The sequence below is a fragment of the Musa acuminata genome, chromosome BXJ1-11 (genome assembly GCF_036884655.1).
Source record: "Musa acuminata AAA Group cultivar baxijiao chromosome BXJ1-11, Cavendish_Baxijiao_AAA, whole genome shotgun sequence".
NCBI lineage: Eukaryota > Viridiplantae > Streptophyta > Magnoliopsida > Zingiberales > Musaceae > Musa > Musa acuminata.
The window spans coordinates 27,108,727-27,123,063 of NC_088337.1; the positions used below are offsets into that span (position 1 = coordinate 27,108,727).

General features: G+C 44.5%; 2 protein-coding genes across 2 annotated transcripts; one reads left to right on the forward strand and one right to left on the reverse strand.

Annotated features, from left to right (window-relative positions):
- Positions 1–238: 238 nt before the first annotated feature.
- On the forward strand, positions 239–4,236 carry LOC135597432 (uncharacterized). The gene is made up of 6 exons (XM_065090367.1): positions 239–481; positions 2,190–2,254; positions 2,351–2,418; positions 2,507–3,031; positions 3,110–3,200; positions 3,853–4,236. The coding sequence occupies exons 1-6, from the start codon at positions 337–339 to the stop codon at positions 3,937–3,939; spliced, it is 981 nt and encodes a 326-aa protein (XP_064946439.1). The 5' UTR covers positions 239–336; the 3' UTR covers positions 3,940–4,236.
- A 1,776-nt stretch (positions 4,237–6,012) lies between these two features.
- Positions 6,013–7,303, reverse strand: LOC135597431 (transcription factor PCF2-like). Its single transcript, XM_065090366.1, has one exon. It carries the CDS (start codon positions 7,172–7,174, stop codon positions 6,116–6,118), a length of 1,059 nt encoding a protein of 352 aa, XP_064946438.1. The 5' UTR covers positions 7,175–7,303; the 3' UTR covers positions 6,013–6,115.
- Positions 7,304–14,337: the final 7,034 nt, after the last annotated feature.

The window sequence follows — 14,337 nt, forward strand, 5'->3', positions numbered from 1 at the left end:
GCAGTTATAAACCCCTTTTATTTTGTATCTATATATCCTTAAAGATAAAATATAATATACCATTTATGTATATATACGCCTACAAGTGTAAACATCCATTAAAATTAATTAAATGTTTCTTTAATCATAATTATTATAATTTATTTAATCGAAGGATATTAATGGAAATTAGTCTCGATAATAGTAGATTTAATGTCTAATACATAAATAAAGAATCTCAAAAAGCGGAGATAAATAGGAAGAACGCAGAAAGCTGTGGCTTTTCCTCGGCCAAATTTGCTTCCCACATCGGTAATAAGCCTTGGCAGCAGATCTCAAAGCCGGCGGAGGGAGGCGATGGCGGACAAGCCGAGCCGAGCGCTGGTGATCTACGGCGATGGCCACGCCCCCCTCGTCGCGTCGCCGCACGCCCATCTCCACTCCTTTGCCTCCCGAGCCTCCTGCGGCTTCCTCTCACTTAGAGCTCCTCCCGACCCCAATGGTAAGTCTCCTTCTCTCCTTCCCCTCCTTTTTCTATATGTTCTACAATGCAAGATACCAGCGATGATCGATCGATCTCCGGCGCCGCCTGATTGACAGGGGCTTTGGATGTCGCTAGGGTTCCATGTTTTCTTAGCGTTCATTATCTCTGTGATTAGTGAGTGTTTGCGCTTAAAATTTTTATCCAGGAAAAGATTTTGCTTGGCCTATTATTACGCACTAAAGGAAGAGAAGAAATATGAGTGTGATTTGTTGGAAATCATCGTCTGGATTTTGGTTGGAGAGAAAGAGGGCTTTGTGGTTAAAGATTGAGCTGGGTAGTATATGTTCCAACATCTTTTGATGTTGAAAGGAAGGTTCATGTTTCTTGGTTCTCTTTTATTAAGAATGAAAATCGAATTTACTGGAACTTGGATCAGTGTGGACTAACAATATGTTCCATAGATTTGCTCTATCTATAGTGTCCTACTCTGTCTTTCACTTGGAATTTCACCTTTCTTCTCTCTGGCATCCCATTTGTGGCGAAAATAAGTGCAGATTGTGTTGAATATGCCTTGTTTTCACCTTTCCTGAGATAGTAAACTAGGGTTTTGAAATAAGAATGAGTTCTACATGTCTATATGTAGTGGAATGTTATCACCTATTTTAGTTCTTCTTGTTCATTCAAGTCAGAATATTCGCGCTAAGTACTTTAAGACTTCTCTTTCTCTCTCTTCCACATGTTTGGATGTCCTGAATTTTTTTGCTTTGGATGATTGAAATTTAGATTATTTGTTTTAGTGACCAAATCTGTAAAACTTCTCTTCCTAGTAGTTTTTATAAAGTTTGAAGATCTGAATTTGTATGTTTCTGTTCTTTCATGAAGTCTGTTAGTGTTATGCATTAGGAACTTCCTTTAAACATGCCTGTTATAGTTGTGTTTGATGATTTTGATCCATGTAATATTAACTTACTTGGATGAATGTCATATTCATTATATGCATGATTTTGTATTTTGTTGCTGATTTTATGGTTGTCATATGGATGGTGACATTAGCTTTGTTAACAAATGTTGGTCATTGATGTATTTTACAATGTTATGTTTTGTATGCATATCTGTAGGTACTAGACTTGAAATTTAGACAGATTGGTAACTTGTGTTGGTATTATTATCTGCAAAAAGTGAAGAACCGGTTTCATAGCACAATGGCATTGTTTGTATTGATATTGTTTCTTGATTGTTCTCTGCGAGGGGAACTGATATGAAGTTATAGCATTTCTTTATGATTCTTGTTTCTGGCATTGCTTGACAACAGAGGGAAGACGTTGTACCTGCCTCTGAATTTGTCCATGTTGAGAATGGTTCTGAGTTCCGTCATCTTCAAAGCTTTACCAACCTTCTAAGATTTGGCATCCTTTCAATATTATATATTTTATCTAAAATCTCAGTCTCTGTTTATCCCTGTTTCATTGTGACACATTCGATGATATAAGAAAGGCTACAAAAGCATAACAGCTTGCTTTACTTGCAATCGGTATTCTTAATTTTATTGTCGATAAATTTTATTATCTTCAAAAAGTGTTAGTTTGTTTGGATGAGCTATAGCTTGAGCAGATATCTTCTCTATGCCCATTATCTCTTTCTTAGACGCTAGGCTGCAACCTTTAGTTGTCGTTTCCTCTTGTTGAACTGATGGACTCATTATTTTTTGGTTGTATGTGAACCTCAGAATCAGAAAATGACAGGGTAATTAGAGAATTATCACAGCTACTGGATGCATATGATATGTATATGGTGAGGATGAGATTACATTACTGCTGTATGTTTCTTGGAAAAAGAAGAACAAGCTATCAGTATCTGACTTGTGTCTTTTTGTTTTTTGGGTTTCAGAAAAAACATGGTAACACAGATATGATTGAAGACCTAAAAGATTCTTCAGTTCCAACAATCTCAAAGAGGTTCAAGACTGTTTACTTGTGATACAGTTAAGTTTTATTTCTATAAGAGTCTTGGGTATAAAAATAATTGTCTTCTATTAAATTTCAGGTTCATGGGCCTTAGAGCTGCCATACTTACCACTTGCCCTGATGTTGGATCCTTTGCTGCAAATCTTGGTTTTAGTGTTTTACAAATTTCTAAGTTGATTGGGCGAACTCCTACTGGTGTTGAACCCCCAGAAGTCTCTGATAACCTCATCAGAGTGTTTGAATTACTGAAACTTCTAGGATTTTCAGGAGGGGATGTTCTTGAAAAATATGAGTTTGATTTAGTGATTTTGCACATCAAGCCTTGTGATCAGTTGAGAGATGAGAAAGGATCAACGGTTATCAAAACCGATACTGATTTTCTCAACAAGTTAGTCGGTGGAGTGATGCATGCAGCTCAGCCTGGATCAAAGATTGCTTGTCGTCTGCATTTCTCCATTATACTAGGTTATGGTACTGTTTCTGATGGTGACCAAAACTGCTCCTTGATTTTGAACTCATCAGCTGAAACAAATTCTGATCTATTGTTGCTTCGTCCTCGTCAAAGCTACACCATGAAAAGTGGAAATATATTGACAGACATTAGGTATCATAAGTTACTTGTATTGGGTTATGGTCTTTCTTGTAGTTAGGATGTTGTTGACAACCTATTAATGAATTGCAGGCATCACCACCCAATGTTGATTGCTCAGTGGCAGGAGGGTGTAACTCGCCAGGATACAGCCAACAAGTTTGGCTTTGAAGAATTTAAGGAGGTAATTGTGCTTTGATGGGATTTAATGCTTACAGTCAGGCTTTTGTGTGTGGCTTATCATCTAAAACAATATAATTTAAGATTTTGATATATCCTTCCGGTATGTGGACTATAATGCATGCTATTGATATATCATAATGTGTAAACCTATGCTTCTGTAGCTTTTGTTTGTCATTATGTAGATTGTTCTCATCACGGAGATAACTGATGTTGTCCCTGTGGAATTATGCCAGAACTGCTCTCTTTTTCCTAGCATGTCCTCCGAACTGTCATGTAGTAATAATCATTGTTCCTTGTTGATGTATCCGTAATAGTGTATATTAACTGAAATCATAATCAGTAGTTCATAGTCATGCATAGTTTTATTTACAATGGACTTATTGTAGCCACGAAACGTGGACCGTTGTTTGTCATCTCTTCCACCTGAATCAACTACTAAAAGCAGTAGTTATCTCATATATTAACATACTTGTCGACTTTTTATTATAGATCTGACCTTTACACTGTTAAAAACATTGTATGCCCTATAACAATACAGTTTGAGCATTTTGTCTAATTTATGAAGAAATTTAAATATCATAATATAATAAGTTTTTCATATCTGGTAAAGATTACATTTCCTGGCTGATGTGTGCTTTTATCCTATCATGCAGCGAGGGGGGAATTTTGCTATACTTGCAGACAGGTTTCTCCATGAGGTGGCATTTAAACTTTGGAAGGCACCTAAATATGGAGCATGATCGCATCATACTTGCAGGTGCATTTTCATGAACCACTCAATTTAGGCGGAAAGGTGTTGCAGCACCAAAACTTGCTGATAATAATAATAATAATACTGGGGCATTATATTATCTAGTATAGTGTGATGATATATGAGATCCATGGATCTTGTTTCTAATATTAATCTTAGAGAATACTCCAACGATATTGCCATTCAAAAGAGTATGGCAAGAGGGAAAAATGTATTCATCTCTAATTTGTGCTACTCTGATGAAATCAACAGTTTGCCAGCTTTAACCAAGGGTTAACTCTTATCATATTCTGTTCTTTTTTTGTCTTTGGCTTCTATTGTTTCCTTAGTGGCTTTAAATGAGAAGAAAACATTGTGAAGTGTCCTTAGGTTCGCGTCTCATGCATTGACCTGCGATCTTTAAATCACATCAATCTAATTAAGCCAAAAAATGATCCTCAAGATATAAGGGCTAAAATGCGAAGGCATTTTGGGCATTAACATCCAACGTCTGGCCCTTGATGTGGGTCCCGCTCCTCAACCCAGGAGGGACGGAGCCTGTGGGCCGTCAAGAAGATCTCGCGGATCGCGAGATCATCAAATCAAATCGCGCCCGTCCGATCTCTCCACCACCAGCAGACCGCATCACAACTTTGCCATAACCGCCGTTGGCCCCCTCTCCCGCACCCTGTATAAATTGTCCTCCATTCCAATGAAGGGAATCAAGAAACCCCCAGGAGGAGACGGCCATCTCCATCGCTCGACGAAGCAATCTGCTCCGCAACTCCACCGGCGGCAAGGCCCATCGCATATTGCCCGCCGCCATGGTCTCTCTCTCTCTCTCTCGATCCCATAGCTCTTTAATGATCTCGATCGCGATTGTTGGATTTTCTCCGTCTTTTGGTTCATAGGTGGCGCAGAAGCAAGAGCCTAGGCCGAGCGGGACCATGAGGCGGCACCGGTTCCGGCCGGGGTGGGTGGCGCTGAGGGAGATCCGCAAGTACCAGAAGAGCACGGAGCTCCTCATCCGCAGGATCCCCTCCTCCATGGATTTCTTTTGAACTCCTATGCCTCATTTCATTCTTCTCAAATCCCTCCCTTGTCTTTTGTCGCCAGACCCATAACCGCAAAGTTCATGACAATTCCACCCAACCATCATCTAAGTGCAGCAGTCAGATGGGACCATGGATGCCGACGATCTCGAAAGCTAGGACAAATCCTTCCTGCCGGCATCCAACGAAAACTCCGATCGATTGCTCCACTCCTACAGTCAAGTCTTTAACGATTTCGCCGCTGCGGAAAGACGAAGCGAGGAAGATAGCAAGGACGGAGAACCTCCTGCGCGCATACCCCCGTCAAGTATTGCCTCTTCTCACCACCCACTCGCCGGACTGCCTTGACCTCACAAGGTAAGGCCACGGCCGCTTGTGGAAAGCTTCAAGCCTCGGACGAACTCCACCAGCACGCGCGCCCCTACGCGTTGGAGCCCGGACTAGAATGAGTCATGATAACTTAGCAGTAGAATTGCCGTACTTCATTCGACCATTACTATGAAAGCAGAGCACTGGCAATGCACTGTACCTCCAACGAACTGGAGTCCTAGTTTTAAACAGATGAGTACCATGTTTCGTTGACGGTCTTCATTTGCTGGGCCGGATTGAGCGAAGCGTTTCTTGCCCCCAAGGCACCTTTAGGGTTGCCAAGTAATCAACAGAATGCTCACACCACAGGCGACACTGTGCTCGATAAATCACCGTCGAGCACACCCACCACTAATAATCTGAGTTTTCATTGGACACCAGGCGGGTCCCATGCCACGACACAGCACGACTTTGTCCACTGTTTTGGATAAGAATGAAAGAACGAGAGAGAGAGAGATAGCAGGTGACTTACCCACCGGGCCCCACATGGGTTCCCATGCGAGCCTCGATTCTCCGAACAACAAGGCGAGGGGCTAAGCTCCAGACGTAGCCAGTGGACATGAGGAACGCCACGCCACGTCACGTCACGTGGTTCTCGACCACAGAGTGCCGCGGGACCCACCATCACATCGAACCACAACGGGAGAAGAGGGCACTGAAGCTGGTCGAACAATGGGTTTTGCGAGTCGACCGACTTCGGACGATGCACACTGTTACAACAATAGAAGAGGAATGAAACGAAGAAGGCAACTCTTGGACCCAATTCTAGTCCTCGGCGCTGCTGTCGTCCTCGTCTTCTTCGTCTTCGTCGTCCTCGTCTAGCTCTTGCACCTGCCCGCGTCGCGAAGCGACGGGAGCTGACATCAGTCGCGGCTCATGCTTCCTACCCGCCGCAGGAGGGCTCGCGGCGGAAGGCTCACCCTCCGGCCCGGTGGCCATGTTGACGCCCGAGAACAGCCCTCCAGCGGATATCGGACGGGCCGAGGCAAGCTGGATGATCTGCGGCGTCTGGGGGAACGTCCACACATGTGACTGGCTCGATGTGCCCGCCACAGCGGTGGACGGCTGTGGCAGCACCCACAGCGCTCCCGGCGGTATCACGCTGGCCCCCGCAGCGCTGCCTCCGAGCGCCCACATGGGCACCACCCCCTGCACCCCTGCCCCGATCGGTGCCAGGCCAGAGGGTATCGAGATCGCACCCCCCACCGGGAGCAACGGGTCTTGCACGGGGTAGTGATTGGCGATGGCTGCGCTACGGCCCGTCCGCGACGGCTGGAGCTTCTTCCTCCGCTTCTTTCCCGCCTCCTCGTCGTCGGGAGCAACCGGGTCGTCCGCGGCCGCAGGGGCGGATGTGGAGGTCACCGGAGCGGAGGTAGGCGCCTCGGTGGGGATCTTGAGGGTCCCTCCGACGTTGGTGGCGATGGCGGGGACGGTACCGGTGCCGGTGGCGGCAAGGATCGCTGGTTCCGCGCGCTCCAGGAGCCACTGTATCGTCTCGCCGTCGGACTTATGGCCAAGCTCGCGGGTGAGCTGGAAGATGCGGGCGGCACACGCCGCCGGCATCCGGATCCTCCGGCCCCGGCCCTCAACCTTCGTGTGGCGGTCCTTGGTTCGGCTGGCCGGCCTCCGGATCAACTGGAACGCACCCATCCCCAACATCTCGATGTGCTCCGGCTTGGGGACGATGAATCGGTGGACCGGTATGACCGCCGGCGGCGGGGTCGCCACCGCTCCGCCTCCTACACCACCACCTCCATCGCCGCCACCGGCTCTAAGGTCACTCTTTCCCGGCCTGTCGTCTCCGTCGCCCCTCTGGGATTCCATACCTCCGCCTTACCTTCTGCGGAAAAGCTCACAGCTTTTCTCTTTCCCTCCTCTCTTCTCTCCCGAGAATTAACAGATCGCACGCGCTCTCCCAACACCAAAAGATGGGATCGATCGAAACCCTACAAGCCCGCCTCCCCTCCTTTTATCCTAATCCGACGGCAAATGGACTACTATTCTTACTGGGACGAGGTTCCCTGCTCTGCTGACCGTCGGATACCCAGTGGGTTCCACTCGGTCAGCCTTAGGGATAATGGAGACCGTTCATCCGGGAAATTCGATGAACCCAATCTTCCAATTAATCTTCCCAAGGCAGAAGGGGGCCTTCGGCCGGGACCCATGGGTTCCACACATTCCCCAATCAAAGCCAGGTAGAAAACCGAGTTTCGAATTCACTGGTAAACGTCCTCGAACTCGATATTCTTAAAATACATCTGTTCTCATCTTACATAACACACCGAAGTGATGCGCCAAGCGTGGGGCCCATGACTCGGCGTCCCCTTCTCACTTAGCTGTGGGCGGGGTTTCGCCACTAAGCGATGTGGGGTCCATTGAGGACCTAAAAAAAGTCGAGGAATTAACCCTCGGTGGGGCGGCTCTTCGGCATGGCGGAGTGGTTCCCACGTGGGTGGTGATGTGGGTTGGCGGCCAAACTCTCGGGCCCCATGACTCAGGCGACTCCTCTCGTGGGTGCGTGAGGGGCGTTGGTGTGAGCACGCGGGCCGAGCCGGCGTGGTTCCCACGCCAAAGGGATCACGCGATGGGTCGAGGCAAGCGGGTGACGACGGAGGTGGGTCCCGCAAACGGTGGAGCAACGTTTCGAGCGCTCGTTGGGTGCTTTTCTATTTCTTTTTCCTGTTTGGAGGTAGATGTGGGACCGGGTCATGTAGTGCAAGGGAACCCGCACCCCACTTTTGGGGGATGGTAAATTGGGCTGGTTTTGAATCTTGGGTCGTCAGAGACCACCGGCGTCATCGCCTGCCCTTCCACCTGCTTTCACCTTCCCTGAGACATGCGGGCCCCACAGATTCTCCAATCGTCTCGCTTACCTCCATGACACGGCGGTGAGGACAGCCAGGTATCCTTTCACGTCTCCCCATCGGACGGTTACCCATGCCTGAGTGTCCCCACCCCTCCGCCACCCCCGCGTGGCCAGCTGGGGACAGCTGGAAGAGGGGACCACCACGTAGTTGTAGGACACGTGGTAGAAACGGGCCGGACCATCCTTCCCGCCGTCCGCAGATCGAAATTTCCCATCCTTTTCTTTTATCGCCTAACATCCGTGGCGGGGGTTGGGAGGGGCCCGCTTGTGGAGCCGCGAACCTCCAATCGTAGGACAGGTAGGTAACCCTGTTCAGTGGTCGTACGGCGGTCCTCCGCAGGAAAGCAAAGCACGGATCGAACCCCGCCAAAACAGAGACAGAGTGAGAGAGAGAGAGAGTTCCCTTTGTTTCGTCGGATCGCACCAAAACAAATGGCACTGTAAACAAAGCGTGAAAAGGGAAAAGAACGTTACTTTGCATGCTCAGGATTGGGATAATAAAGTTAGGAAGGTTATGCAGCATTTATGTACAAAGTATAATCATCCTAAATTTAGGATTGTTCGATTCATTTGTTTTTCTCATCCACCGAATTTTTTATTTTTATTTTTAATATATTTTAAGTTTTTCCCTATATGTAATTGATATTGTTATTGTCTTGGTGCTATTGATTGGTGCTATCGACCGGAGAGCTAGCATGATTTGGTTTTATCTCGAAGGCACAAAGCTATTCGAGATGTCTGATTGCATGGGTGCGATTTGGATGGAAGACTAAGGTGACAGGTGGACTCCGAAGGTGTCGTTCGCTCGCGATGATTGACCCATAATCATCACGAGATGTGGCTCGTATATTGAAGAAAACTCAAGGTTGTCCCAAGAAACGCCTAGGCTTTGGTTGAAAATGCTCCTTATCACCCTTAGGTACTCCTTAGATGTATTAGAGTCATGCACAAACGGTCGGTATTGAGACATATCTCAACCTAACCCCTTTGATACTTAAGTTAATAGAACGAGTAAAGAGGGTTTTATAGAGCTCAAAAGAGTTTAAAATGAGCCTACTTGCCTCGTTTGGTTTTAGAGGCTAGCATTTATACCTGATTTATGGGTGGAGAGTGGCCAACCTCTGGTGTTGTTGGGGCTCATTTTTATATCAATAGCTAGTAAATACAACTCCCTGATTGTGTCATGGAAGGACGATTGGGGGCATGTTGTTTGTCAAGGCAAGGGCGCACTTGAGGAGGAGAGTTGGGCCACGTCAAGGATTAATACTCCTTGCGATTAAGCATGCGAGTCCTTCCAAAATCATGGCTGAGGGTGACGGGTCTCTAGCGATCGATGATACGATCAATAGGGCAACTGAGAGGATGGGTTTGGTCAGTGTGTTTCAATAGTTGACTTGTGCAACTTCCCTAGGGTTATTGCTCCGATCGACGACCACGAGGATGGCGCAAGCCCTTGCATGCATGTCGGTTCAAAGTGGTGACCTAAGTGAGTTAGCAGTGCGATGTCTATGTCATTGTTTTTCCTATCAGATATAATATAGTTTTTTAATTATTTATTTTAATTATCTTAATTAACATCACATTTTCATGAAGCAATTAAAGAAGTGGCAGGCATTTGTTCTGTTTGGCAATTTTTTAAGAATTTATTTCAGTTTATCTTAGACAGAAAAAAAGGAAGGATCGGAGTAATTGTTTGGGAAGGAAATCTTGTTGTTTCTCTTACTTCTAACTACACTTCACATTAATTAAGTTGAGTTAGAAGATATATTAATATTTATACATGTTCAACCATTAATAATTACCTAATCAGATTCGAAAACTCAATCAATTCAAAGAGAATAATTATCTAGACATGGCACATCATCATGATATTTTTTGTAAAAAACATTCTCTCATTAGACCATCATCTAATACGTGATGGTTATAAACTAATATTATATATTACGTAATCTCTAAATGTAATATATGTTTTTATTATGAACCAATAAATTAAATCCGAACATTAAAACCTTTTATAGATCCATCTTACTCGTAAAAAATAGGTTGATTTACACCCAATTATCTAAAATAAGATTGAGCATTTTTCTACTCTCGAGAGGAATTTTTTCTTGTCCAATCGTAACTCTCATATCGCATCCTCCCAAGAAGAACTTTTTTCCCTCTTCCAAGCATGACAATAATCAAAAATCGGATTAGCATGACAAGCATAACTATCATGATATCAAATTTGTAAAGAGGGCCTTATAAAAAAATATTATTGAAAAATTAAACACAAAATGTCTTACAAGAACATGTAGGTGAAAAGACCTCTTTTTCGACCTTTACTATAGCCTCGACCTTGAGTCAAGGCCCAAGAGCACCGGGGTCAATCTCGAATATGCATCACCATTGCTTAATTCTTCAATGATCATGGATTATATTTTCCAACAATGAGTTCAAATTTTGATGGGATGATGCATACTATCATCCACCTTCTTCCATAATTAACATAGTTGGCAAAGACATAGAATCCGATAGCTTATAAACCACATCGTAAAGCTCCTAAGCATCACAGTGAATTCCAAGTCATAATAATCTAATTTTCTCTCCATGAATAACTATAAAAACGATAATACGGGGTACAATATCCAACTTCGTAAAGTATATAATCAAGTGGATCTCCTAAACCAGGCTCCTTTCACCAAGGAGAAATTTATTTTCTCTCACTTTCATCTCTAAAACTAAGAGATTTTTATTAAATCTTTAAACCTGTTAGTGAACTGATGTGCCGCGGATTAGGAGTCAGCACGGCTTGGTCCACGAATCGATGTCTAGAGTTCTCGATCGATCGAAAGAAGTGTTGGAGATGGCTGGATCAAGGGTCGGGCTATCGACGTTGTCTTCTGGGAAAGCGTCTCTCGATTGGTTGGCAGAAGTGTTGAGGCCGACTGTATTAGGAGGTCGAGACAATGACGTCGTCTTTTGGTGAGGCGTCTCTCAACTGGGACGGCCACGCCTCTGGGTGTGGCCGAGCTCCTGCACAAAGGCCCTCGTCGGGGGGTTCCTGATTGTGGCCCCTCATAGATTAAGTTAGTAGTCACCTTTTTTTCATCTTTTTATCCCCATCCCTTGACCAGATGTCGGTCTAGGGCTTTTATATTGTTGTGTGAGGATCGATCATACGTGAATTTAGCATGATGGTCGATCCCCCGAGTGATGAGATGGTACCGTTGTGCAATTGCCACCCGATATGCACGGAACGACGTCGCAAGGTGCCGTCTTGAGCTTTCCAGGACGAGACTCACCGAGGGAGTGCCTTCCTGTATGGGTCTCGGCTCAGCGCGGGATAGCACTCGTTGTGTTGACTTGGCAGAGGTATGATGTGGCGTGAGTCGTAACGTGGCTAGAATCCAAAATATGGTTTTGAACCTACAAAGCATATGGCTATTTTTATGATGCAAACAAATATACTACTTCCTATGCTCTCGTGGACTAGACTTTTTCGACTAGTTGGAAAGAAAATAATAGAGAATGGTATGCCCATCTTCGACTACAAAAATAATATCATTCAAATAATTTTTTAAGCTATACTTTATTAATGATTCACACTTGAAGAATTATGTAACACTCAATAACATTTTCTTTCTAAGCGATCGTAAAGAAACACTCAACGACATTAACGAAAGTATTATAGAAAACAAACTAGCACATTATTGTTCAGGCCTACCTAGGCATGCATGTCAAAGCTTGGGATTCACCTTTGGAGATGATTCCCTCTCTTTCATCTATGTTATGTTTGACCTCCATCTCTACAAAGTTGTTGGACATCATGAAATAAGAACAAGACCCATAACAAGTTGGTAAGACAAAACATGCGAGATGGCAGGTCGGCATTTACTCCACCTATTTCCTCACCCGAGCAACAATCTAGAGCTCCATGGACATGGTGAAGGGGCAAGTCAGGTGTTGCTCGGCATGTCTCATCAAGGACGCAGTGGGATGTGGTTGACTTATATATGAGACCCTTGTCACATTTACCGTGACAATATGGGCAATAGACTGTTAGTGGCTTGGTGGTTGATGCTGAACACAAGAATGTCAAACAAATTCATTTTTTCTTTTTTTTTCTAACACCAAATTGTAGCATGATTCACTCTCCCATCCAAGCGGATCCAAACACTCAAACCTAGATTTCCATTGTGAGCAGAACTTTTTACCACTACATGATTCAACCGCTATACTCGCACATACAGCACTCTTTCTTGCAATGCATTCATGGATGGAAAAAAAAAGTGATAAAGACAAAAGAATACATGTGTAGCCAAAACATCTTTTTGAACATGATATATTTATCTATCTACTTAATTTATGAAACAAATATTTAAAAAATATATTTATTAAGATAACAATTATTCACAATATTTTCTCCAATATAATACTAGTGCATATTTCAATGACCCGAGTCTCTCACCTTTAGGGACGATCTTAGGTCATTTCCTTATCCCTATTTAGGTATTCTTAAACCTTACTCGGTATACAAATGCTTATAGATATGATAGAGACCATCGTTTTGCTTTTGCCTCAATTGGTCTAGTATCGAAGAACTGAGAAGTAACCCAATAGAATCACTCTAGTGTTACCTGACGACGATCTCCCTATCGAAGAAAGCTTAACTCGAGACACCACCTATGGACCCTTGAGATTTAGTCAAGTCGAAGGCACCTTGGAGCTACTTATGCTAACTATGGACCCGAGGCATCTCCTATGCACCACCGATGCCAACTTTTGTTTGGAACTTCATTACTTTATGGTAATTCTACACCATTTCCTTATGTATGTTCAGTGTAAGCTATCTTATGATCATGTTATATATCAAGGGGATATCCATTAATCTTGATCAATATTATTTTAGAGCAAAACTCATCTTCGAATATAATATGCAGGTTCATAGTCTCGAGAGACGAGATGGGGTCACAAAGTAAAGAAGTTATTATAGTAAAGTCATTAGTTGGCAGCTTAAGTTTTTGAAGAGCATCAAAGTAGAGAATATCAATAGAGCTATCTGTGTTAATCATAACTCTATTCACCCAAGCATTAATCATCCTCATGGAGATCATGAAGGCATTATCATGATTCAAGTCGAGGTACTCTACCTCTTTCTCCTTAAAGGTTATCTTCGGGTCACCCTTCATCCTTGGGCACTTTTCAATGATAGCTCGGGCATAAGCTATAAAATCTGAGAAGCTATCCTCCCTCGAGGTTGGTCTACCAATAATGACATCAATCTACTTCTCCACTAGCCCATAAGGTCGAGGTGATGGTTCTTAATGTTTTTGAATGAATTGCCTAAGATATCCTCATCGTATGATCTCTTTAATTTGCTTTTTCAAATCACGATAATCTTTAGTGTCATCACTATAATCTCGGTAAAAATGGTAATACTTGGACTTGTCTCTTTTTGTTAATGAGGTTTTCATTATGTGAGAGTTCTTTAAGAGCCCCTCCTCATTTGAGGAAAACGTCAACTCTAGTCATATTTAGAGGGGTCAACTCAAACCTTGAGTATGGTAACTTGAGTCATTCATTTCTCTTCTATTGTGTTGGACTTGATGTCACGGACAAAACCAAGTAAGTTCATGATATTGAGATCGGGGCTGATAGGGGTAAAAATTGATTTGACATAACACCCCGGATTTGACGTAATACACCCCCACGTCGGACACCCTGCGCGGCACACTGCCCCAGAACGAGTATTAACAACGACGCGACGCACACCCACACCCGCGGACGCCCGAACGACCTCCTGGGCTGACCCCTCATGGCCGGCCAAGACGGGGGAAGGCGCTGACTGACACCCCCCATACCCTGCGGCAGCTCGGTCTTTCACGCAACGCCCGCGACAACGACAGACGCCATCAGAGGTACGACCCTGCCCTGCAGACAGCAACGTCAGGTAACATCGAACTTCATCTATAAATACCCCCAAACTCTAAAAAGGGGGGGACTGAGACACAAAAACACTCAGAGGCTCTTCCTCTGCCTCCTCCACAATCCCCTCCACATCTTTCTCTGACTTGATCGTCGGAGGGGTTGGGCCGAGCTACCGACCCGACCTGTGTGCAGGTATTCGGCCGCTGCTGGA